This window comes from Drosophila sechellia, chromosome 3L, assembly GCF_004382195.2.
Source record: "Drosophila sechellia strain sech25 chromosome 3L, ASM438219v1, whole genome shotgun sequence".
In the NCBI taxonomy this organism is placed as follows: domain Eukaryota; kingdom Metazoa; phylum Arthropoda; class Insecta; order Diptera; family Drosophilidae; genus Drosophila; species Drosophila sechellia.
This window is the reverse complement of record NC_045951.1, coordinates 2,339,242-2,366,536: the sequence shown is the minus strand read 5'-3', so window position 1 is coordinate 2,366,536 and position 27,295 is coordinate 2,339,242. Positions and strand designations below refer to the sequence as shown.

Here is a 27,295-nt window from a genome sequence, read left to right as displayed (position 1 = left end):
AATTCATTCGATCAAAATTTAATCGAGTCACGTAGCGCGTCAACTAATTGTATTAATTAACTATTAATAAACTTTCAAGCTGTTGCGCGTATTCATTTGTTATTCAAAATGTGCAGAAACATTGACTTGCATTAAGCGAAAACGTTTCTTTTTCTTGGCATTTCGTGAAGAGTTGGCCAGCATGGCAGCATTCTGACTAATTTATGTGCGCGCACTTCCGACGCTAGTTTAAGCCAACAAAAAGGCCCGGGAGTTTTGGCCATTTTATTTGTGGCAATTTCGCTCAATTACCACAGTTAATTCCTGGCCCCTTTTTTTCCCGCTTTCCCCAGTGGTGGGGTACATGGTCCATAAAGCTAGTAACATTCGGCCACTTTGATAGAGCGCTCCATGGGGCAGAAATCCCCTGCTCGTACTCGAAATCTCTCAGGGCTTGTTAATTATTTACATCAAACATTTTTTGTCCACTTCGTGCTACCGTTTCGTAGAGGTCGCCATAAATTTCAAACGGCCAGCCGCCTATTTTTTCCGTGCTCATGTTTCATTTTGTTTCTCGGCGGATAAACACAGGTAATGAAATGGCATTTAGGTAAGTCGAGCGCGACACTTGAGTTTCTATAACAGAAAATTAATTGCCAAAGAGGAAGGTAAATTAATTGAAAGGTACATTTGTCTTCGAAAATGAATTTATTTCGGTTCTTTATCTTACAAGCAATGCTAGAAAAAATGGATTCATTTTGGTATAGGCTTAAATCAATTTTCCGGGTCACAAACTTTTGACTTTGAAAAAAAAAAAACAAGTTAGGACGGACTTAACAACTTTCTATATGTAAAATAATAAAGAATCCACAGGAAATGGAACAAAAGCAATAGCCTGTCCTAAAAATGGTAAACATCATAATAAATGGAATTTATGTTTATTGATTTACGGGAAAACAATTGTTTACTTACTATTTTCTTGGTAATTTTAAGCTTGTAAAATGGGAATTTGTTTCGAGGTCATTTATGCAATTATTACAAGCTATATTCGGTTTGTATATGTTATTCTTGTTAAAACGTATCTCTTTGCATGTCCTTCGATATTCCAAGAAGGACTTCAAAGCCGGTTTTTAAACTAATGCATCTGGGGAGCTCTCAAGTCACTCGAGCGTGGCGTTAAATCTCAAGACACAAATCTGCTGACCGAAAGAAAATCCCACCAACTACAGCTACTGACAATTGACAGTTACATGAAAGCTCTGGTCAGAAAGCGGCAAAGACATTTTCTTTGAAAAATTGTTGGCTGGTCAGAAAAGCAATTATATGTAAGCTGAGTTTCGCCCAGACAGGGTTTTGGCCCATCTGCTGCTGCTGCTGTCCCGCTGCAATAATTTGACAAAGATTGAATATCCCTAAGTATGTTATTTTCCAGTTTCTGCGAAATGGCCGGCAGACTAGAACATTAAGCTGATTTCCACCTGAATTATTTAGGAATACATTAGGCCCCGCTATATGTCTGTCATTAGATTAATTGCCGAGGCTCCTATTGCTGCTCCATCAAATCGGATCATCACGAGTCTGCAAATCAGAAATGAGTCTGGATAGCATCTCTAAATTTGGGTTTTCGATTCGATTCGGTGCAAAGTGCATTTGACAAATCACTTTCGGCTCAGTGATTTGCGTGGTAGCAAAAGTTTGCTGGACCCAAAAATATTCGACTATAAGTATCTCACAATGTATTTTTTTTTGTCATATTTATCATTATTTATAGTCATGTCAAAAAGTTGCCGCAGGATAAGGATACTTGCCCAAAGTGACCTCGAATTTGATCCTCTGAATAATTATAACAAATAGTGATTCCCAGAAGCGACTTCATAAATTAGCTGCTAATCTGTGGCCACTCGCTGAATTTCGCCGAAATTCGCTCGGCAGATATTAATAAACAAACTGCTTTTGGCATCATACGGATTACACATCCATGTGGCAAGCAATGGAGTGTGTGCACACACAATCCCTCATCCCGTGGTAATCAAGAGGCAGGGATTTTTGCCAGTTATATGCCAACATGACGTAATTACGTTAATGAGCCTCATTAGATGCGCAGTAGCTGCAGCTGCTGGATGGGCAAAGGATGGGCACCGAAAGGGCAACAGTGGCTGCTCCGCTGTTGGCTCCACAATCCCCCTTCTCCGGTTAAGTGGCACGAAAAGTATTTTAAAGCGGTTGCAATTAGGGGCACGATGCCATGTATTAATGCAGAGTACCCATGCAAAGGGTTAAAGGCCTTGGGAGACATGCACACAGAAGACGTGGTCTGGTATTTCCATTTCCATTTCCATTCGTGTTTCGTATTTCGTATGTCGAGTGAACTGAATCCGGCTGCCAGGATGCTGCAGTGATGCAATGTTCCAGGACGACTGCTGCTGTCAGCCCCTTGGGCTCGGATGAATCAAGTTCACGGCTGTGTGGCTCAGTGCTGGCAACTCATGGTTACATAAAGCGGGGAATTGCTCGTAATTAATTTAAGCACTCAACGAATCAAATTTAATATTCAACTGGCAGATGAGAAATGAATAACTGGGTACCCATTCAACAATGAATGCCTTGGATCTTCGAACTCATACTGAGTATCTAAAGGTACATATTTTAATATTATAGAAACATCTGAAGTTCTACAACTATAACATAGCAAAAGATATAAGATACAGCCAGCTCAGCTGCGATCGAGACCGGAATGAGACCCGCTGCTGGGCCAGTTTGAAATCATGTCATTGGCAGAAGCAGCTGCAGCTGCCAGCTAATTGTAGTCAAATCCATTATGCAAATGGGCGCGGGGTGAGGGGTATGGGGGCGGAGGTGCTTGTGGGGCAACTCCCTTTTGGCCACCGTTTAAGTGGGGAACAGAGGAGGCGACTGAAGATTGCATGCGCCACTTCCCAAAAAGGGAAAGCTCTCGGTTGCCATGGCATTGTGCTGCCCGTTGCGTTGCTACCAGGAATTTCCTTTCACCACCGAACACCCAAGTGCACAAAAGCAGGTGGAGGATTTGGGTTGCAGCCCTTTGAGGGCCAGTTCGCTTGTGCAAAGTTTTTCAATCAATTTTTCATATGGAAAGTTTAAAGCAGCAGCAGCAGCAGGGCCCCAAGTTGCCAAGCCCACGGTGCGTATACTCAACAGGTGAACATATGACAAGAAGCATTATTAAATTAATATATAATTTGTCTATGAAGGGGCATACGGAATGAATCAAGGGCACTAAAGACCACTTAAAGGCGGTTCAAATTTTTATGCAATCGCATGGCGTTCCTTTCCAGTCGCAGCACGTTCGAATAATGGCCAAAGTTTGGCCTAACTGCCTTCGATAAAATGTGTTTATGAGTGCCGCAAGCTGGTCCCGCACCGCTGCATTTTATGGCCTGGGGCCAAGTTGCGATTCATATTTAATTGAGCACGGCCAAATAAACAATGGTGGTAATAAAAGCGTAGCCAATTGTAGCCGTCAAAATGGGGCATTAATTGCAAAATTGTAAACTTATCGGCGGACAGAAAAGGAGGCCCGAAGGAGGTGGGCTTATAATTGGGTAAAAGTGGGCCCAGGTAGGCGTCAATTGAGTTAATTAGCAGATTAAAAGGGAACAACCTTTAAATGGCTTCATAATTCAATAAGCAAAAGGGCGGAAATCAAGGTAGATTGGGCATGGGTTGCGATACTTACCAGTACTCGTACTCGTACAGATAATAAGGGGGGGTCAAAAGATGATTATCCTTGGCGAACCCATTCAACTTGGCTTTGGCCCTTTTAATTTTAACTTCAAAAAGTTAATGGGAATTTTCCGCTGAACGCGGTCCGCTAACTTTAAGCCAAATGAAATGTTACAAGCCCCGAGTCTTGACCGCAACTAACTTGTCTTTTAGACAGCAATTTCCATGGCTTATCAGGGATAGTGCAATCTGAAGTAATCTTTTATTTTGCACAACTACTCGGAACTAGGAAAGTTGGCAGCCAGCATTTCTCATCTTTCGCCGAACTCCTGCCACGTTTTCCCAGCTCGTTTGGGCCATAAAGTTTTTTGGCCCATTTCTCATGCTTATTGTTTTGGATTCCCTTTCCTTCTACGAGTAAACATTTCTATACGTTTGTGTGAACTTTTCCCTGCGGTTCGCCGTATTTTCTGGCTAATGCAAATTAAACTTTCCTAAAAAACGTTTCAAAGCGGAGCTCTTGCTCGCTTTATTGGCCTGTTTCATAAATAATTGAAAAACTCGCATAAGTTATTTAAAAATTATGTCGGCTCGTAATGAAACAACTTTGGTGCGTTCAATTTAATTTTATTATGTTTAGCGTTTGCTTAATTTAAATACCAATCAGTGAGCTTTTCAATTCGATTTAAACCTTTTTGTTATATATAAAACTTAATTACGCTCTAATAAACCTTTTGGTGGCTCTCGATTGGTTAATTGAGTAGCTTAAATCACACTTATCCGTCAATCTAACTGGGCATAACAAACAACAATTAATCTATTATTTATGCTTACTTTCAGTAAGCAGAGTGGCAACTTTATAATTTAATTCATTTAATTTAATATAATTTCTTTTAATTTAGCAGCTAATTTAATCGTTGTACAAGCAACACACAGTTACATATTTTTGGTGTATTCACATTTACTTATTCGTAGTTTTATTTACGTGTTTATTATTAACGAGATTGAAAATATTTGTCGGGGCTCAAGTGCAAATACTTCAATCACCATAATTTATGCGTTCGCTGGCCATTTGTCATTCGTCGAGGGGCTTAAGCGATTGCAATTGCAATTTTCCCAAGTGTGGAAAAACTGCAAATGTTTATGCAATGTTTCATTAGATTATTCGGTCAGCTGCAGTGACTGCCTTAAATTATTTCCCATAAATTCAGTAACCCACGAATCGGAACTGAATTCCCAAGTGCGTTCAAGAAAACTATAATTTCATTCACAGCCCAAATTCCGATTTCCAATAATAGAATTCGCAAAGTATTTCATTTACCTACGCACCGCACTGCAACTGCCACTTATTTTTTCAATGCCTGCATCGATATCAGGTCAATATTTCTAGGACTTAATTGCCATTATTAAAGATACGGACATAAGTGTGTGTATATATGTATAATCTGTACAACAACTTGCAAATATTCTGCTCAAATCGTAGCCGAAAATTCGTAGTTTTGAGTGAGTACGTGTGTTGCATAATTTATGCGAATGAAATCAGCATGAAAACGCATGGATCAAAGTGGAAAAGATGCAAAAGTTTACTATATTTCATTTGATTCATGCCGAAAAGCTGAACAGCTGCGTACAATTGGGTCAAGTGGGGAAAATAAAACATTTTCCATGCTTTTCTATACTAGTAAGCGAAAGTTTTTGAATTGTGTTAGTTAAATATGGTATAAAGATAGATGTACGAAACATTTTACAAAACTATATTTTTTGATTTTGATCTGTGTTGTGACACAATGGTAACTATTATTGTGACGCCAGCTGTAGCTTATACGAGCTAGTTTATGCACAGCATTTTTACAGCTTCTACTTGACTGTGAATGGGGAATAGAGTGAAGTCAAACGGTGCGTATGAGTGATGAACCAGCGTTTTATTATTATGACTGTACGGGTTTTACGATTTCCCACCAAAGTATGCACATAACTCGTGGCTATCTGGGGTTCTTACACAACTAGTTTACTTTTTACAAGGATAACTAGGCATATAATATGTACTACTATCAGGGTTACTACGTCACAATGCGAGCTTGTTCAGCGGTGTACAGCTGGTTCTCCGTGGCCCCGCTCACCTTGTCCACCACCACCACGATGGCCTGGAACGCTGGTTCCACCGCATCGTTGCCGGCCAACGGAGCACCACCTCCCCCCACGCCTCCTTTGCCGGAGGAGCGCCTTCTGCCGCGTTTCAGGACACTCAGCAGGCGACTGAGCAAAGTTCGGCGACCACGACTCCTCCTGTGCTACAGATTTGTCACCTGCGTGATGTTGGTGGTCGTGCTGGCCATCACCACCTGCGGCTGCTGTCGTCCCTTTTCCAGGACAGGTGCCACCGCAGAGCGCTCAGCTCGAGCAGCTGCCATCTCGTCCTGCGCCACCGGCAGCCACTTGTCCAGGAATTTCGGACGAAAGAGCAGCGTGAATGTGGTGCGGAATTGCTTGCTCATGGAGCAGTACAGAATGAAGTTGATGCTGGAGTTGATCAGGGCCAAGATATCCATCAGGTCACCTGGTGGCAAAAGGTCAAGGCTTTGGGTTATAACTTCTTAAAGCGAATTGGGGATCTGTGGAATTTAATATGCCTTTATGCATAGTACATATTTACTTACTCAGTCTTAGGTAGCACTGCAAATAGAAGACATCTCCGAGCACGGCATTCAGCAGACCCATAATCCCTTGTGGAAATTCAGTGATTAGGAAGAGGAGTAGCACCGCCAACAGCATCCTCGTGGTGCGATCCGTCTGCTTTTCCTTCTCCAGAGTTTTGCTATTTTTCCGGGGTCTGTCCGCTGCTTTTCCATTGGCCGGTGATTTGGTTCCATTACTGGCAGCCGGAGTGGCGGGCTTGCTGGTGAGCTTCTTCCGCCGCCGCTTGGCCTCCAGCAAGGCCAGGATCAATCGAACCGACAGAATGGTGAGTGCTATGCAGGGTATCAGCTTAATCACTACACTGTATATGAGAAATGTGGCATTTTGCAGCGAGGCGTTGTGCAACGCCAAATCGCTGTGGTACAGCCTATAGACAGTAACATTTCGCACCACTGGCGATGGCGTGGGTGGTGCAGAGGTGGTGGTCGATGTCAGCAAGGAGCTCGCATTCAACCACACAGTTTCGTTCAGTGGTGCACTGGTGGGCGTGGCATTCAGGGCGGCCGCCCGGGCACTCAGTAACTCATTGCGGTAATCGATTACGTACTGGGTCATGGGAATGGAGTTTATCACTTTGCCATTCATATCCAACTGATCCACATATTCGGTTATAGCCGTGATCAAATAGAGCGACGGCGACACCACCAGTACACACACCACATAGGCGGTGGTTATCGTTATTATAGTGGTTCTCATTCCACACCACACGCGATTCTTCTGCGGATAACCCACTGCTATATAACGCCAAACAGCCAGGGTCACCGTCAGCCAAATGGAGATGGTGTGCAGCACTTGGGCAAAAATCGAGTGGAACTTGATGAAGCAGGCCCAGCTGTAGCTGAGCTTCTCCTCCCGCGGCAAACTGTCCGTCAGGATGTAGTCGTGTATGGTGTAGGGTATGTACTCCAGCATAACTGCCAGGTCGGCCACGGCCAGACCCGTGAGTATGGCATTCGTGGGGGAGCGCATCTCCCGCCGGGTTAGCACAATGATATTCAGGGTATTCGCGATGGTGCCCAGGATGCAGACCACCAGCGACACATAGCCATGCATGTTTTTGTAACTGAAAAAAAAGAATTGAGAAAATATAGAATTAGTTGTGAGCTTAACTCTTTAATTCCACGCAACAATATATGAAAATGGAATAATAACTTCCTAAGCCCATTAATCCATTAAATTTGTTTGAAAAACCAACCCATCTTGTGACATTCGTTTAAGCAAATTTTATTTTTAGACAATTTTCCAACTCTCTGCAAGGATCCACAAGTTATAACCCAGCACGGGACAGAAGTGTAATAAAGACACAAATCGAAATGTTGTGAGTGAGTGGCAGGCATTTCCCAAATTATGTTTCTGTTATTATGCTCTAGTTAGCCTTAACCAATTTGTTACTTCCATGTCTAGTCCGCTTTCTCGCAGCAAAGTAGGCAATAAAACCATCCGAAAGCCATTTCCGTTGACTTGCCAAGCAGCAGCGTTTGCAGCACTGAGGCAATAAACTGTCGGGTGCCTAGGGCTTAAGCCAGCCACGCCCACGCCGCCCCCTTCTGGGATAAACATTTTACCAGCTTTTGTTTAGTTTTCGTCGAGCGCTTTGAGGCTAAAAAGGTGGAAGAGGAAAGGCCCAGGCTCAGGAGTCAAATTTCTGGGCAAAGTTTCAGGGAATTCGGCACAGGAAAAAAGCGAGGCAGCCCTCAACGGTTTTGGTTGGGTTTTGGCTTTCGGCATTTCGCCCTGTTTATTTTTTGCCTTTGTGCAAGTTGCAGCCAACAAATTAGACTTAGCATAAAATTTATATAGGAAAATGCGAGGCGAGACCCACAAACACGACACTTTAGCGCCTGCAGGATGCAAGTCCTGCGGCTGACTGGTGGGGAAAAAATGTTTAATATACTCCAAGCTCTCCAAATGGAGTGACACGTGTGCGTCCTGCTGGTGCTGCTGCTGGTGCTGTCGGTGGCAGGACTTTAGTTAAATTGTTTATTGCTGTCGTGCGAAATTCCCCATTCACTCGAAACAAAAAGGGGATTCCTGGCCGAACGACAGTTTTATTGGAGAATCTAAGCCAAATTTGTGGGCAACTTTTTAGTCGTGTTAGCCCACACTGTAGGTGGTCGGTCTTATGCAATCCTGGCCGAATTTCCATTCCAATCTCCATAGATGAGAGCTTTTTGCCCGGAAAATGCTTGCCAGTTCATATTCATTTGTTTGCGAACCAAATTTATCCGAGCCAACTGAAAAAACTTTCTGCACCGGCAATGCAAACAGTTGTAGTGGGAGGAAAACGTCTCTATTATTTCTAGGTAGCTAGAGTAGAAAAACTATGCCCAACTTGGCGTAAAACTCTCAACTCTGAACCTATACCTTTCGAAGGGATTTCATTGAAAAACCCGGGATCCCCTGGATTACACAGAAAGAAATAAACGCAGTGATACAAATTAACATGTCTGAAAGAATTGACAAAAGAGAAATAATGTTATACTTTTATAATTATTTTTAATATTTTATAAATGTGAAAGCATAGAAGCCATGCCTTTTAGGTAAATTGATATAGTTTTTACAATCATATGCATTTTCCGGTGTACTACTGCTTGTTTTGCCTAGTTTTCTCGGTATTTGGGTTTCATTTCGACAGCTAACTATGCCTGATTTCTGGGCCAATAACTTTGAGCCAGTACGCCCCAACTGGAGCCCCGATGCCATCCTGGTCCAAAACAATTCTAGGACTTCATTCATGTCGTCGACGTTGTTGTCGTTGCCGCCATTCATCAACATGGATTATCAAAGGACATAAATTAGACTCAGGGATGGCTGGGAGTCTGGATTTTTAGCCAGGTGAAATCCTGCGACGACGAACCCAAGACCGTACAGCAGGCAAAGTTTTTGTGAGTTTGATGAATGGAGTTGTAAATTCCCCAGGAGTTAGTTGGCCGACAAGACGAGGGTTGTGCCGCCAAAAAGTGTCGCCGGCATTCGGAAAGCGTTTCAATTTCGCTGTTTTTGTGGCACGTAGACACACCTCACTTCGTATATATTTTGTGTATCCTGTCCATCAGCATGGGAAGCCTTTAACATGAAATGCCAGACGATGTGTGCCTATTTGTTTTATTTGTTCGGGGCGTACGCGGCCGCAAAAAGCGACCATGCATTTGGTAAATTAAATATTTTCCGAAAGCAATTTTACACATTTTTTGGGTCTTCGGTTTTTGGGGCTTTTTGGCGATTTTTTTTTATTCTTTTCGATGGCTTTTCTCTTTGGCAACGGAGAGCCGAACGCCTTTGTGCGTTCTTTATTATTTATGTTAATTGCTTGTATTGTGCGTGTTATGCTGCGGTTTTTCCTTAGCTTTTGAGGCCCTTTTCGCTTTGCCATTAATATTGCGTATACGTCACGTTGCCGCCAGGGAAAGGGTTCTTCTTCGATGTGTCAGTGTGTGACACATTGGCGTTTGAATTGTATACTTTTTTTCGGGTCTTCTGGCGTTCTGTCGTTCTTGTGTTCCTTTGCCGCTTGAGTGGCGCCTGGAGACGGCTGAGTGGGTGCTTTTGGGGCGGTCTGCGTCTGTCTGGGGCGTGACAGCGTCAAGTGTCGCCTCCGCTGGCAATTTGGCACGTCTTTGACACAAAAGTAAATGGCCAAGTGTTCTGGCTACACATCTAATTGCCATACAGTCATCTTTCAAACTCCAGCTACCACCTTTAATTAAAGCGAATGCGGCATCGCATTCTGGGCTGCTGATCCTGTGGCCAGCCACTTTGTGGCCATTAACACTGCTGCTGGCCAGGCTGGCTCTAATTAAAACTAAAAGCCGTGGTCTAAGTGGTGACCCTCGGTGGCTGTTTTGCAACCGTAGAGTGAATAATTCGCAGTTGACTCGGAGTTCACAACTTCATTACGGCAAATAAATGGCCATCAATGATTTATCTGCCGATTGGATTATGTTCTTAATTTATGAAACTAAAAAGAGAAATAGCGCCATGAAAAACTAGACATTTTTCCACGGCCCATTAATCAGTAGAGTTTATTAGGATAAATCCAAATTAATAATTGGAAATGCTGCTGGTTTTGGCAAAAGAAAAGTATTGTGTTACTTAAATAAATAACATATTTATTTAAGGGTAACTAAATAGCTTTGTGGGAAGTTTAGATATGATTTTATGTGCAAAAACCTGCATCGTCACCTTAATCGAAGTCTAATCGTGGTAAATGCACAACATTGATAGGTTTATTGGCCAATTGACTTAACTATTTATTATCGCTTACATGTAAGAACTTCGGAGAATGGTGAGTCGGCTTAAATTACACAAATTCAATTTCCTAAACCGCCATCAAGTTTTTAGGGCCGCTTTTAATCATCATCTCGAGGTTTTACGACCGACTGGCATGCAACGCATATATAAATACTCGCAGCCCGGATTCACTTTTTTATGGGTGCAGCAGATGGCCACTTGGAGGGCCCGTAGGATATGGTCAATTAAATTGATTTCAGTCATCAATTGTTGACCTTGCTGTTGACAAATCTGTTTTTTTGTTTTCGTTCTGCTTCGTCGTTTAATCGCCCGAGAAAATTGTACGGCAAATCAAAATTGAAGCTCCCACGAAATGGGGCGATAATCGATTTCTGAACGATTCCCTTGCCCCAGCAGCTAATGGCTATGATGTTGCCACCACCGCCTCCGCTCCCGCCTCCGCACCCAACTGTTGACTTACGGCATTGTTGTCGCCATGTCTGGTGGAAAAGCCCCTTGGCCTTGATCGTGACATTGGTGAAAGTCGCTTACCTTGTGTGAAAATTATCCATGCCGCTGCCGCAGTAGAGCGGCTCAGTTTCATTGTTGCCACCGGCCATTGTTGCAACAGCAACAGCAGAAGCAACGGCAACTGTTGCAAGTCCTTTGTGATTGCCGCCCGTCACTCACCGATGTTGCAACAGGATTTGCTGCCAAGGACAGCCGTGCAGAGCCGCCTTCCCAGCAGATGCATTAATAATTTATTATCAACGGGTGGCCCCTGCAAATAAGGATAGAGATAGAGATACATTTAGAGTGGGATAGTTAGAGGCGCCATTGTCCAACTAGACGTATAATTAATGCAAGTTGTAAATTGTTGCGTACATGGCCGTTACCCCATCAACTAATGTGATTAAATATTGCATGGAGCACACTGCTGCTGTTGTTGTTGTGGTCGCATGGTGGCTGCCCTAAGCCGATTAGCGAATAGCCAGCAAAATGTATATATGTATATATATTTTCCCAGCATAGCAAATCGGGGGCTTTCCTTTTATCTACTCCGTGCAACGCCTGCTGAGAAGGCTGCCTTGCAACTTAATTAGCAGCGGGAAAAGTGCACTTGCGGCGAGGATAAATGGGGAAGTTTAGATAAGGATTAGTTAGCTACCCTCCGAAGAAGATATTTATGTGGCAAGTGGCTGACTAGAATTCCGAAGGAGTGCTTTCTCTAATGGATGCAATGCAAAAAAAATCAAGAAATAATGCTCCTATTCGAATCTCAGCCACTTTTGAGCCGCAAAGTTCAAACCCTTAAAAAACCCGAACTCCAGCTGACCTAGGATGGCCCATAAATAATTTCATTTGGCCAACGGCTGGGCTCATCAAGCAAGCTGGAGGAGATCAGGATGGACCGCAACTGAGTGGCGAATATAAAATATCTGGAGCCGTCGTGTGGTCTAAATTAGATTTGTATGGCTGGAGCATGGTCAGATATAAATGCCATTTTTCTTGCCTCTCCTTTTGAGGGATTCTTTTTTTGAGTTCGCCTTGTCCGTACAATTTCAGTCGGACGTCGGACGTGGGCAATATGTTATCTGCCACCAAATGAACCATGGGGATTGTAGTACGAGTATCTCTGCGTGCATTCTGCAACAATTTCCTTGCGCAAAGATTTTAATTGCATTTGTTAGGCAGCTACAGCTGCAGATGGCAGCGGAAAACCGTTGGGAAAGAGCTGGAAAAGCGGGGGAATGCGGCTGCAATTAACACGTTCCACGAGGCACAGAAACCGCAAAGCCAGCACATTGTTTAAATATGCATAGAGGGCAGAGATACAGTGGAAAAGCGGAGGAAAAGCGGCGGAAATTCACGGAGAACGAGCAGCTAATGTGCAGGAAGCTTAGTAATTTGATTTGCAAATTTCCATTTGCTACCAATTTCTTTTTTTTGCGTAGCCTGTAAATAAGCCAAGGGGCTAATCAAGTACTCAAGTGGCTAAAATGCAATTTATTTGGGCTCGCTGCGTGGAAATTAAATACTGTAGCTACATCAAATGGCGGTCAAATTAATTGATTCATGCTTTGCTCCGTTTGACTGATGTAATTGTTGTGCCCATTATTATGACACAAGACAAATGGCCAAGTAATATTAATTAAAATCGTGCCGCGCCATAATTCGATTATATAAATTAATTGCCGCTTGATGAACGCCGTTATGCAAGAATATGCCGCTCAATCCCCATGGTTCATTCGAAATTCGATACAAACTGCTGCCGCCCAGCGGAAATAATTTTGTATAATTGCGAATATATAGTGGCTATATGAGGCCGGATGATTGCTCCGTTCATCACGAGTGTGCCGATGCGGTTGTGTGTGTGTTGTGTGTGTGCTGTGTGTCCTGGTGAGGTGACAAATGAAATGATTAATGAATGACAGCTGCCGGTTGGCCGCAGATGTATGCTATAATTTTTGCAAACAATGGCAAAGAATAATACGCTGTTGCTATGCAGAAAGTCTGACAGCTTAACAGATTACATGGTAGCGTAATGAGAGAAATTGGGGATGCTGAACTCTTACAATAATTATAACAAATAATTTCTAGGGTTCTTGTAAATGTTGTATACCTCAAGTAAGAAACATATCATTCATTTGTGCATCTAAGTTAGTAGAGACTTGATTGTGATTAAATATTTTTGCTGAGTGTGGACCATGAAAGGCAATCTAATGGCGAACCAGAAAAGCATTTTCATTTCAGGACAGAGCAGCAACAATGAGAGCGTAAATAAGGCCGTCAAGTGGGTATAAGGTGAAAGCGAAAGAGGAATTGAAATCAAAACTTATTTCCGCATGACAAGAGGGATCCACGTACATATACATCTGCTCGATAGTCGGTGGTGGTCCAAGGACCTTGGTGCTTGGTCCTCGTCCGATAAACCGGTTATGTCACGCCCATATTGAACGGATTCGTGCCGCCATCTAAATCGCAGTGGCAGACAGGACAGCAGATATGTATGGGGAATACCCGGAGAAGAAACAGCACAACACATCCATGGGTGCTTTAGGTGGCAGGGGAGCCGAAAAATGGCCAACAATCGCAGCGAAATGAAATTCAAGCTGCGGGGAAATCTTATTTTTGATTCAAGCCAACATTGAGTTCCGCTATTTGCTGCTCTTCAAACTAATATTTGCTCCTTATTGATTATTGATTGATTGTTTTGCTACCCTGTTTACTTTTCCTTCGCCAGCTGTTTGTTCTTCGCTCTGTATTTGCATTTTTCTTCTTCACGTAAGCAAACTTGTTATTCGCTGCTTGTTTGCTTTGCTTTCTGCAATGGCATTATTTTAAATTGTTTTCTAAACGGTTAGCCAAAAAATAAGAAGGCAGGAAGTGCGAAATATCGAGACCGGAAATAAGCAGAAGTCATTCCCGCCACGCCCGCCATGTGAAGATGGACAGCTGGAGTTGCTGCTCGAGTTGATCATATTTAAGATAAGTGCTTTCGCCAGCCAAGTGGAAGGAATGCTTACCCTCCAACAATTTGGCAAAGTAAACCTTAAAGCTGCTGACCGGGAATTTAATGAGCGAAACTCTTGGCAGCTCGAGTCTCGAGCAGGAGGAAAACAAAAAGATTAGAATTATACTATGCCATTAGTGCTCTCAGCTTTTCAGCGTATGCAGCGTGTGGCAAGTGCGTCGAGCGAAGATAATGGCCAAGGTCACACGGTGAAAAATGGGAAAATTATAGGCGTTCTGTGGCAGCACGTCAGTCTTTCACATCCCATTTAAAGGTGTCTAAAAGTGTGCTTTATTTTGCACACGTCAATGGGACTTTAATTTAAACTCATTTCAGGCTTATACAAGATGATAGTTCTCTTTGAAACCAAGACATATTTTCCACTGCACAGCTTAGCCTTATGAGAACTCAGCCCCCGCTCCTTGAGACTCTTTTGCCGGATGTTTTGGGGGCATACGGGGATTCCCCGGCGAACTTTGTCACCCAAACCGCTGGAGGGCTGCAGCCGTTTGTCACGACGATGACTTGATGGCGACGCCACTTGGCTCACATGGACACGAGCTGCCAGTCATGGCAGCAGTCTGAGAACACAGTGTGTCTGGCCTGAGGAGTGAAATGGCGGTTGTGCATGGGCACACAAGTATAAATACAGCTAGAGCCTGCTAATATTTGTGTCAGGATGTCTGACTTCCCTGCAAACATCCTGTCAAAGTTTTGTTTCGCTACTCGACGAGAAAGAATCGCTAAACAAAAATCTGTTCTTGTCGATGTAATTAGACGACATGCGAATCGCTCGTTCGCCATGATTTCGGCACGTTACTCATACGCACAGGTGGCCGCAGAAGCCGCAACCTTGTGATACACATGCTGCGCAGTCATAATTCAAATGTCATCCAGTTGTCATTGTTCGTTTGGCAAATTGCTCGCTGCCTTCGCGAAAAAATTTCCATGGAAATGCTGTCGCAGATATTGGATTGTATGTTCGCCTGTTGACTGGAATTTGTGTATCAAGCATACGTCATGTTGTCTTGTATGAGTGAGTAATTCGCCAGAAACAACAAGATGGGAGATTGGTAAAATGGAGGATACTACTAGGTGAGTGGGTAAGCCCAGGGCTAATTTTAGTCTGAAAGAGTTTTAAGTATTCAAAGCAGGGAAACTCGCAGACGAAATGGAATTCTGTCTGCGGGAAATCAATTGTTCAGCAAATGAGATTGAATTTCGAGTAAGCGGATCATACAGCTTTGGCATATACATAAGCAGGCAGTGGTAACATTAATCATACTAAATTATAAGCTGACTTACTCGACTGTATTTTAAGCCAGGTATGAGTAATTAACTTCATTGTTTTGGCCACCCAAGCACTCCGTCCAGCAAGCAACCGCATTAGCTTATCAATGCAATTACACATGAGTTCATATTGCACCCACCCCCAAATGTTTGACAGAATTTCGGTTTCGCTTTCAGTCTGCTGGCCAACATTTTAAGCCCGAACCTCAAAGAGATAACACTGAATGGGATGCATGTTTTGGGCCGAATGGAAACGTGTTGCCTGGCAGACCAGCAATTTGTTGCCGAAAACTTTGGCACATGTGCAAATAGTTTCGAGTGGTTGCAAGTTGCTTCACTTTGAAACAATGCTGCTCTTAATTGAGTGGCAGAAAGACGAAACTCATGGTGTTGAAGAAGGTAAAAGATGCAGAGAATGGTCCCTTGATTGTCAGCAATTTGGTCGCCCATTGGGTTTGGTAATTGCCTATCCATTTCACGGCTCTGCCAACAAAGTTATTAGGAAAGTAAACACCCACACCCCTTTCAATAAGCTCAAATCAAGCATGAAGCACGTGTGCCCGCGGTAAAAATACCTGCTTTTATATTGGTTTAATTCGCTGATAGTGGCAGACACTTGCGGTCAAAAAAATAGTGCAGCTATGTAGTTGCTTCAATGAAAAGTAGTACAATCTACATATACACCAATGGGAAAACTTAAGCATCATTATTGTTCATCTCATTAACGAGGTAATAATCCACAAATCGGTATGTAAAGTCATGCTGTGAAGGCATGCATTACTTCGACCTTCTCTGTTCGCTAATAAGCAGGTGGTTCTATTTCCTCCTTTGGCCGGGGCAATAACAATTGGCCAGATTGTCAAGTGGCTGGCTGCCTGGTTGGTCCTGGCCGCGCCCCCTTTCGGCCCGCCCGCCCTGTTTGCTTAGCCATTTTGTTGAATGGCACTGCTTGACTGGGTCGCCTGAAGAGCCCGAGTTCTGGAGAGGTCGTCGTCTATCATTAAAGCGAGGCATTGGGGCGCAACGGAGCCTTGACAAGGTCGGTCTGTCAGTGCACTCGGTGCCAAATAGCATTCACCACCCTCCAGCCACCGCCCACAGCCAGCCATTGAAAGGGCGAGACAAGGTCAGGGCGAAGGTGTGAACGTGAAATGAAATTATGTAAATAGCGAACGGCAAAGAGTAATTAAAAATTTGATCTCGAGAAGTGTAAATTTGTTCTTGCAAACGGCGAGTCGTCAGAATAATTGAAAAAAAATTGCAGCTACTGTTTGCCTACTTCTACTTTTCTCAAAATTTGGTTAGCAAAGTAATCACTTAGCCGGCTACATTTAAAGCCACTTTTAGTCAACGTCTTGCACTTCCGCCGCCAGAAAATTGTTTACATTTCGCCACAGTGCTTTGGGACAGGAAATGCGTTTTCTCTTGCCCGGCAAACAATGGAAATTGTAAAATAAAAATGGTTTGCCTGGCCGCAAAGTGCAGATAATGACGACGGGAAATGCCATAAAACCAGAACGGAAGTGACACTTATCGCTGTGATGGTGTAGGGATATTTCCAGACCGAATTCAACTCAGCACACATTTAAAACCTACTTTAAGGACTGCTCAGCCTTCATCCACCAGCAGGTGGAATCCAGAGGAGAATCGGCCATTGATACCGAGATAATAACTCAAATGAATTGGTTGTCGAGGCCTTGGGGCCCGGGTCCTTTGAGACGCTCATCGGGCCCAATAAAAACGCCAGGATGGCAAGACATTGTGCACTGATTTGCAACAACAACTGGGGAAAACAGCAAGAGCAAACAGAGACATCAAATGGGGCATTCCAAGGACCAAACTGCAAAACAGATGATTCCGGCATTATCATTCCAGCTCAGTTGTGGTTCTACTGCTACTGTTGCTCAGCGTTAAAGTAAACGACATTAATGGAAACATCAAAGTAATTTGATTGCATTTTCTCCCCCACAATGGATATGAATGAGCACTGCGACGCTCTGGCAGCCCAGCGAATGGAGGAATTCGCATATATATGGGGTGTATTGTATAAGTTGATGGTTGGTTACACAGGGACAAAAACTATCTGAAATAGTACCGAAATTAAAGTTATTCCAAGAATTAAAAAAGACACGAATTCCTTTATCAGGAAAAATATACCCCAAGTAAATTCGTTTCCTTTCAGATTCCAATTCTTTAAAGTGTACACATTTTCCGCCGTGTATCTGTGTGTCTCTGTGCGTATCTGTGTGCTTACCCCTGGGGTGTTTGTGTGCGTGTGGGCTGCACGCATAAGTAGCAGGCATGGAAAACTGGCTTCTACCAGTCTCTCCCGCTGTTCTGCCATTGATATTTCACCGCCTGCTGGGCCAGCGCCCCGCCCCCTTTTCACCAGCCGCCCTCTTAATGGCATCTCATTTTCATGTGTGTTTTCCACGAACTACAGCTCGCTCTGCCTCCATTTTCTCGGTCTCTGTTGATGCTGTGTTAATTTAATTTGGCCAACACAAAAATAGACAACACGAAATGGAATATGTCCAGCAATGTAATTGCCATGACCAAAGCAAATAAAATTAGGGCCAAGTCCGAGGACGATACGAGCTGAAGGCCGCACTTAAAGTAGCCTTAGCCGAAGGACTCGGCATATCTATAATCATAACTCATAGGCAGATCTCACCAGCGAATGGTGGAAAAGGCTGCACGGCCACAGGCAATAAAAGGACTTGCGAAGCCAAAGGACGATTCAATTTGGAGGCCGAACTTTAAGAGGATTTAGAATACTTGTAATCACATTTAAAAATACCACACAAAATTATGCAAATTAGAACGGCTTATCAGCAAATGGTTAAGTACGGAGGTTCTGCGCTACCCAAATCACTTTCTTTCCCCCAGTTCTGAACCCTTCGCACATAAATTATGGAAAATTAACCCTAAACGACTCATTTAATAAACATTTGGGCCTACAAATGCACTCAGCTGACTTAAACGCACCTGAGGCTTCCGAGGTGTTTGTCATATTTATTTATGGGCCCGACACCATTTTATTTATTTATATTCAAATTTATGGCAGTACTGCTTAAATCAATGTTAGTTCAGTTCGCCCCATTGTTCCTGGCGATGATGGCACCCTAAATTATGCAACACCAAGTCCTTTCGCAGGACGACAGAAGTTGTGGGTCTTCTGCGCCGCAGGCCTTATCAATTCCAGGCACAAACACATGTCCTTATTTTCGGTATGCAAATGCGTCCACCCACGCAGATGTTTGCGGTTGTTTGTCTCAACTACACTTTTTTCGTCCAAACTTTAAGATGGAACCGCTTTTTGGGGCAACCGTTGTGTCAGCTGCCTGGGGATTGCTTGACATTTGAGTGGTTGACGGCGTAGACAGAGAGTTCAGGCCAGGGGTCAAAAAATAAATCGAAACAAGAGTTTGTTCTCAATGAGTTCTGTACTTTTCAATTCGAATCACTCAAGGTTCTCATGGCTCTGGAACGGACGCTTGAAAAGGCAAAGTTGAATCTCAATCTTGACAGGTTTAATGGAGCAGAGAAACTTTGAACTCTTTGATAAGTTTAATAAAGTTTTAGCATGGTCTCTCGGCCCATTTAAGCTTGTAAAGATTTTTGAATGACACAATTTTTAATAATACTGGGATGAAAATGAAGGCACAGTATTTGCTACAGGTGCATTTAAAAGATACTTCAAAGCGCCTATCAAATATCTCATTTAATCCAGGAAATTGTGATGTGTCAATGCTGGGTGGCCAACCTTAATTTCCTAGTTATCCGTTACTCTGGAAATATGTCTGAATCGCCAAGTCTCAGTCTCCGACTTGTATTATTTGCTTAACCCCTTCTGGCCTAAATCAACAAGCCCACAATCCACGTTTTACTCTTCACACCAAACAAAAAGATCAAGCTCACAACACACAGAACGGCAGCCAAGTATTTTCACGCGCATTAGCTGCTCGTCTTCAGAGGCTTTTCCCCGGCAGGGAGGGGGGTCGGTCGGAAGAAGTCCCAGGGAAAATATTTGGCCTACGTAAAATATGCAGAAAGTTCATCATGAAAGCAAATAAAACGCATACGCCGCGTGGGCCCTGTCCAAGGGGTGGCTGTCAAAATATGAATAATGGCGCAGCCAGACGAGCACCTCGGATTGGTTGCCCTTTTTTTGGGGGCTCATATTTCCCCACGCTTTTCATTTTTTTTTTAATAGCAGCTGTAAAAAATTAAAAGCCTGTAGCTGCCTGCGGCTGCACAGGAATAAAAAGAATACTGCCAAGTCAGCTGTAAATAGCTGAGCTCCTTCGTCCTGCTCCTCAGCTCCTCGTCATTCGCTGAATAAATACCAGCAAGGTCAAGTGCGTGAGTGGGCGCCTACTTTTTCTCTACAGAATACTGAGAAAAAGATTTAAAGTACAAATTCCTGGCTCAACGACATATTTTAAAAGTTTAAGGGAGGTGAAAAAGATGTGTTCAGATGAAGCATTCGTTTAATAAAATCAAATGCATTCTCTACACTTTCAGTGGCTTTAGGATTGATGAAATGTTTTTCTCTCAAATAACTATTTATATCAGTGCATCAGATCGTGGGAGGTCTTAGAATATAAATTTTGCATGAGCCCCCGGATGGTTTGGGTGTTTTCTGCTGACCACTTGACAAAATTTGGGGCTGCCTTCGATGGAGGAGGCGTGGAGAAGTGAAAAGCAGTTCGAAGTTTATGTGCCTACGTGTCGGCCATAGTTAATTTATTATCCATGGCGGGTCCTTTATTTGTTCCCGCACTTTAAAACATTACGGCTGTCTGTGCTGGCAGCTTTAATCAATTGCTGGGAAAGCTTTTTATCTGTGCTGTCAGGCGAAAAAGCAAATTATGACAAAATGTAACCATAAAAGGCGGCCAAGTCGCAGAGAGTGCAGGCGCAAAGTTACCCTGGCCCCAGAAATGTGCACGAGATTTGTGTTACAAATGCTGGTTTATTAAGCCATGGCTATACTTAGCACATAAATACCCGCCATGATGACACTGCCAGTCGCAGAATCCTGTGTCATTAATCTCCCATTCCACGTGAAAATTGGCCAGGACCAGCTCATCGCATCGCATCGTATAGCACCTAAGTCCTCGCTTCTGATTGATGGGTATCCATTTGCAGAGCTGTTTTCGTTGCCTTTATATAGACGCATAAATCACATAGTCTGGTGCGTTCGTGCATGCAATTTGCATTTAATTTTTAGTTAAGCCCTCGATGAAATCTAGTTTCGGCCGATTATTTGTCTGACTCAGCTGGAAATCGGATCGAATGTCGTCGCCGGGCGATAAAGTGGGTGACAAATTGAATGGCATTTCCCGGGTATCCAAGGATTCGAGTGATTCGGTGATACTTGGAAACCGGAGTTCGGACAGCGGACTGCGGACTTTTGCCTAATTAAGTTGCCCATCTAATTTCGCCAGGCAGACGGACCAAGGCATTAGCACTTCTCTTCACATATCATCAGCAGGACGGGCTGGACTCGGAGGACTCGCTGGACGTGCGCCAAATGTCATCAACACTAATGGAATAATTTGAAATCTACTTAGCTGGAAAGCAAGAACAATGGGTGGGTCGAGTTGGCCGCTCTTCCCGAAACTTTCCCCCATCAACATCTATCTCAGCTGCGTTTGTTGATAATAACATTATTTATGTTGTTTTAATTATTTTACGCATTTTACCACAGAGCATTACAATGAACTCGAAGTGGGCGTGCCGCTCGCCGCCCCACGCTGGGCAGGATTCTGCCCTGCCCTCTGCTCGCCTTTTGTAGTTCTCATTAAGGACGAGGCGGGCTAATTGAATTATGTGAGTGATGTGAGTGGCACAGGGTGTCCATTAACTTGTACAAATTGCGAAGGACTGCAGGTTCGAAAGGCTTAAAGACAAACATGTTTTCGCACTTAGGAGATTTGTTGACAGAGCCGAGAAATTCGCTTGTAAGTTCCCATGTACTTGGGCAAATTTGTCTAAGGAATTGTCATTTAGCTGGGGGCCCTAAATTGTGTACTTTATTGGGGTTTCTTATTTATTGACACCCTATATATATGTACATTGTACGTCCATGTCCTATCATTCAATCCACAAAGTAAATATGGCATTACTCTGCATTTACACTAATCGCAAGTTCACTACTGCCGATAAACGTGACAAACTTTCATAACTCTTGGCAAAATAAAAAAGAAACAAGTAAATATTTACCAAACCCGAAATGTAGCCACATAAAAGTAAGAGCTCGCATAAATTGATTCACTCGTTTGCTTATTACAGCCAACGATAGCCCAGTGAAATTAGTTCGAAGGAGTAGAGAGCCAATTAACTTTGGGCCAAGTCGAAGTTTGTTTGTAGAATCGGTAAAACAATCATCAAAGCAGATTATTGTAATTGAGAAACTGTAATGGGCACAAGGTCAACGCAATTCCTGATTAGAAGGAAATGAAGCCGAAAGGATACAAAATAGTAAGTAATTCTGATTTGCCTGAAGGTTATGAGTGAGCTTAAGGTGGTTTTCTATAAATTATGAAACTAACTAACTTCCTCTTAATTATATTATAAATGCAATTAGGTAGTGCAATACTTAACTGATACATTGGAGTCTATCTTGTTGCACTAATTTGTACATTCCCATTTCGATTAGAGATCTGAGCTAGGACCCTGTGCAATTGCCCATTCACCAATTCTGCCTCTGTGATAAGAGGGCTCGGAATCCTTTGACATGCGAGTATCGTGCACGATTTCCTTAATTATGCGCCGCTAAGTGAACCGATTGCACTTTATCGGAATGAAGCACGCACTCGAAAAGGTCATCAGCCGTCATTGATGGCTCGGATCCGGATCCTTGGACTAGTTTATGACCCAATTATGCCAAAGTGTCTGGCAGTTGGCGATGCGTTTTCGCGCTATTGTAAAACCGCCTTTACATCAGAGCCCACAGTTCGGGCTGTAACCATGATTTGTTTGCTTGACTTGGCTGACACGAAGCCAAATGGCACACGTGCACAGGCCGATGAAGCCAGCCCTTTGGTCCGGAAAACTTTGTTCCAGATACTGGGAAAACAACGGAGGGAGCTCAGCTATATCAAAGATTTAAAAGGGAATTAATAAAGTTAATGTATCTTAACGAAATATCATTAATAATGGCTGTGCTCTATCGAACGTTTAATTCTTCATTGGAACTTCTAGTTTAACCATTGTGCTTGGAATTTATAAATTCCAATTTTTCGTTCTCTGCATAGCATAGTTCCATCGCCTTCGCCTTGATTGCTGCAATTGCTTGGCAATAAATAAATGACGGAGGCGTTTGCAGTTCCAGAATGCTGTCTATTACGTGCCTGGCAAGAAAGTAGTTAGAGGCGGCAGAGTTCGCCTCCTCCATTGAAATGTAATTTAAATTAGGCTCCGTAGCCCCGTTTTACGTGTTGGCCTGGTCGGATCGCTGCGGCGGTGGTGACATTTATGCTATTGCCAACCGAAAGCTGTTATTTCGAGCCTCCCAGCTGTGGATTCGTGGAAATCGTGGAAATCGTGAAAATCGGGCGGAGGAAACCCTTTGGCGTTTGGCCGTCTGCCAGGCAGCGGAACGTCCTGTCATAAAGGCAACTATTACGGGGACACTTGATGGCGTCCTCGACGACAGGGATATCCTATAATCAGCAGCAGCGGCGACTAATGGCAGCACTTAGAGCTCCTGGCCAGGACCTTCTGGCCGGACTCTCATGAAACTGTGATGAGGGCAGGTCGAAATGATTTCGGCATACTGTTAAATTCATTGGACACATTCAGCCGCACTTTTAATGGCCCTTTGCTGTTGCCAAATGTTGCGGATCCCGATGAGGCAGCTTCATTAAGGTGTCCTTTTTACGGGCTCCACTTTCAGATCTGAACCCAGCCAAGTTGAGATAGTTTATAAAAACATATTCCTCGAGATTTCGATCATATTTCGAACGAACCAAACAACCTGTAGTTCGATTCTAACCGAAAAAGAAGCCAAACTAGCATCGCTGATTCAGTTCTGTCACGTCGCAGGCATTTTGGCTCAGCTTGTACGACATTTAGCAATTAAGGGCGGAGCTTTGGCCAAATGTTGCAAATCATAATCACAGTTTGCGCATCTTTTTGGGCGTTTTTACTTTTTGCGAAAAATTTGTTTGCATTTTGCCGCGCTGCTTTGCAGCTTCGCTCCACTCGAGCACTCATAAATTATGCAGGAGTCGTCCTCTGCTTATTTTTGTTGGCTTTTTTGAATTTATGATGCCAACTTAAATCGCGAATATTCCGCTTTCTGTTTGTGTTCACTCGAGTTGGTGATGTTGTAAAGCGCCTCAAGTGTTCGCCACCAACATTTTTGTCACAATTTTTGCTGTCTGGGCGAAAGTTTTCACGCTTTTTGTTGGCGTTGTTAATAAATTGTAGGTTGCAAAGTCCGAAACAGGAGTCAACTTTTCTATGACTTTGTTTTTTGGATATTGAACGAACGTGGCTCGAGGCAATTGCGTGGGTGGAAAAGTAGCCTGTGCAGTTCAAGTTTTCCGAATCGTTTTCCAGTTGCCATGGTGCTATTTTTTGTATTGTGGGTGGGAAGCTTATCAAAAAATATGAAATGCAATGCAAACCTTTTTGGTATGTCAATTTTACTGCCATTCAACAGCTTGAAATAAAGTTGTTTAAATGCATTCTATTTTGTATGATATTTGAAATGATAAGTTATACTCGAGCGGCATTATGTGTAAACCAGTTTTTTTAAAATGGAATGTAGTTTGGTTTCATGAGATTTTAGTATAAATGGAATTCGTACCAACCAATGCAAGCAAACATAAAATGTTGTACTCTATCCTCTGTTTTGCCAATGTTTTGCTTTAAAAAAACATGCGCGATATTAAATAAAAATGTGCCTGGAGGGAAATTTCTGAATATTTATTTTGCTAGGAAAAAACGTGTTAATGTTTCAATTGCCATAGCCATCTTAAACGCTCTCGCCCGTTGGCTGGACTGAAAGTAATTTTAATGTAATTGGCATTACGTGAGGGGGATTTGCTTGGTATTTTTGGCATATCATTTTCATACAAATCTGATGCCAGGCACAGGCCATAACCACCCATAACGGGAATACCACCCTTCCAATCACGACGAACGAGCATAAAAAATAAGCATTGCCTACAACTAGGCGCTCACCAACACACACACACATACACGCACACAAACGCACCCGCAATGATGTCAAGGCAGGTCAACTTTTCGAAAAAAGAGGAGAAAATTTGGGGGACAGATTGGAGTATGGGAAAACAATCGAAATCAGCAGCCCCCTTATCACAAATCAACTCAAATTACGAACTCAAACACGCAAAAAATGGAAGCCAACGGAAATATTTGTGCGTGCATAAAACAAAGGCGAAAACAACCACACCTACACACACGTAAATAAATGAAATTCAATAGGAATAGGAAGAGCCGAGGAAAATCTCTACAAAATTTGACTGCGCAAATAAAGAAATATACAGTCAATAAGGCAAATCGTCAGACTTGATTTGGATCATTATTACGCATACGCCGCGTTATGCAAATCAGACAATTTTCTCCCTGGGCCAAAACAGCGCTAGTGAACCGGATATAATTTATAATTTATAGAGGAAAAAACGGCTGAAAACGTAAAAGTAACAAAGTGCCATATCAAGTTTGACGAGGCAGTTTCCACCAAGTTTTAACCAAGGCAAAGTTTTAACTGATTTTTGATTAAAATCTTATCGTATCACGGCGGCAGGAAGTAAAAGTAAACCGAAACCGAAACGGAAACTTTGATTAAATTTTCCGTCAAAGTCATCCGTAAAGTCTAACATATTGAGCGGCACGAAGAAGCTTTAATTAAATTTTATTTATTTGTTGTTTCAGCAAATTGACAGATGACTTTGTTTTTCGTTTTTGATTAGTTTTCGGTAGGCTAACGAGGAACAAAGGAAAATCTTCTGCTTACCATAAAAAAACATATACTCATGGCAAACATTTTTAGGAACGACAGTGTATTCTATTGAACACTTTTTTATTTTGTGGAAAAGTTTGTTTTTCCAAAAATGTTCACAGATTATCGAAGAACTAACGAAAACGAAAATGCGTGCATTTTTTAAATGAATTGTGCAGCATAAAAAATGTATCTATTTCTTTGCCAGAGGATTATTGTTGTAGGTTTATTGGTTTCCCGAATATGTAGCATATGTAGGACTAAGGGATTAAATTGCAGATGGACTGAAATCTTTAATTTGGCATATAATTCAGACGCTTGGATTGCCTAACGCCAACAAAACCATTTGCAATTAAAACTAAGCTAAAACATTAGCTTGCTCTGCCAGTTTATTTGCCGAAGGCTTTGTTTTGCATTCTCTACCACTCTTTTCCCACTCTCGAATTTTCTTTTATGTTTTCCGATGTCACGTGCAAGCGGTCAGCTCTTGTATTTGCCTAGTGCCATTTTGTGATTGTTTGCATTGTTCCAGGAGCAGGACAAAGTCACTGTTCTGTTGGCTTTTTTTATCTTTCGTTGATAGAGAATTCACTGGAACTTGATGGCGGGGACAATGGACTGCCGAAGGGATGGCCAACGGAAGTCCTTGAAGGGTTCCTGCGAGCGCAGCTGAAGGACCTGACCCCTTGGAATCCTTCCTTTGTCAACATCCGAACTTCCACTTGGAAGGCAAGTGTTAAGCAGAAATGCCTCAACACTCCATTAATTTCTACGCTGGAAAATGACAAAAAAGGAAGCAATCTCGTTGCCCAATTGACTAGACTGCCATTAAGCCGGATAAATTCGCCGGAAATCTGCAGAAAATGCGACTTAACATTACTGCAATTGTTTGATAAGCGTTCAATTACTCTTATGTCGAAGGACTTTCAAGTCGAGATGGGAGTCTCCTTCGAGTAGCTTTAAGTTTCTCACAATTTATGAGAGCCACTCGATCGGGCTTTATTTATATTTATCCCCAATTTGCCATTTAACTATTTACAAATAAAAAGCACTTCAGCTTCCATGCCCGTAGATTGCGACATTTATTGCAGTGCGCACATAGGTGGATAATTTATTGCCACAAATAATTTAATGGGTTGACACTTACTGCAAACTAGAGCCAAAATTGCTGTTCCCACGCCGAATTATGCAAATTATTCAACAGCTGTTCTGCGAATATTTAATTTGCCTAATGCATTATTATCATTTAAATCTTGTGTTGGTGTTCACGATTTCTGTTTTATTTACATTTTTATCGATTTCTTGTAATTTATGAAGTGTATTCACTGATTACTGTGGAAAATATACTATTTTTTTTTACACATTTCATAAAGATAAAACGAGAAATATTCCATCGGTTAGAGAAGAAAATGGAAATTTACATAAATCTTTACACGATCAAATGCTCATTGTCATTTAAGATATAGGTGAACTAGCTCAAATTAAAATTACCGTTTAAAAAAATTAAACTCAATTGAACAGTTATATTTTAAATTATTTTTAATTTCACTTACAACTCTACAAAAAATGCAAAATAGATTCAATAAGGTTCCAGCTTTTCATTCAATGAATGTTATTAGCGATTTATTTTCAAAATTTCTTCAACACCATGTTGATAAGTTTGAAATTTGTTGAAAATACTTTTCACTTGTGCAAGATAAATCACTGGAATTCAGCTAGTAACGCAGCCGCAGCGCACGGAACGCAAAACGCAACTGAGCCGAGTGCATGGAAGTCAACAAATCCGCAGTGAACGGTTCCGTTGCGTCCAAATCAGTTCTGTTCTGTGCAGCTCAGTTCGGTTCAGTTCAGGATGGTTCGGGATATAGTATTTACTTGGAGGGACCGAAGTGCCGACGATG

The 27,295-nt window shown here is 42.6% G+C and overlaps 1 protein-coding gene across 1 annotated transcript; it reads right to left on the bottom strand.

The window, feature by feature from the left end:
• Positions 1 to 4,292: 4,292 nt before the first annotated feature.
• LOC6610475 (sex peptide receptor) lies at positions 4,293 to 27,295 on the bottom strand. The gene is made up of 5 exons (XM_032719265.1): positions 26,948 to 27,295; positions 26,542 to 26,726; positions 11,161 to 11,389; positions 6,339 to 7,441; positions 4,293 to 6,238 (listed from the first exon to the last, which is right to left on the bottom strand). Exons 3-5 carry the CDS (start codon positions 11,226 to 11,228, stop codon positions 5,973 to 5,975), a joined length of 1,437 nt encoding a protein of 478 aa, XP_032575156.1. The 5' UTR covers positions 11,229 to 11,389; positions 26,542 to 26,726; positions 26,948 to 27,295; the 3' UTR covers positions 4,293 to 5,972.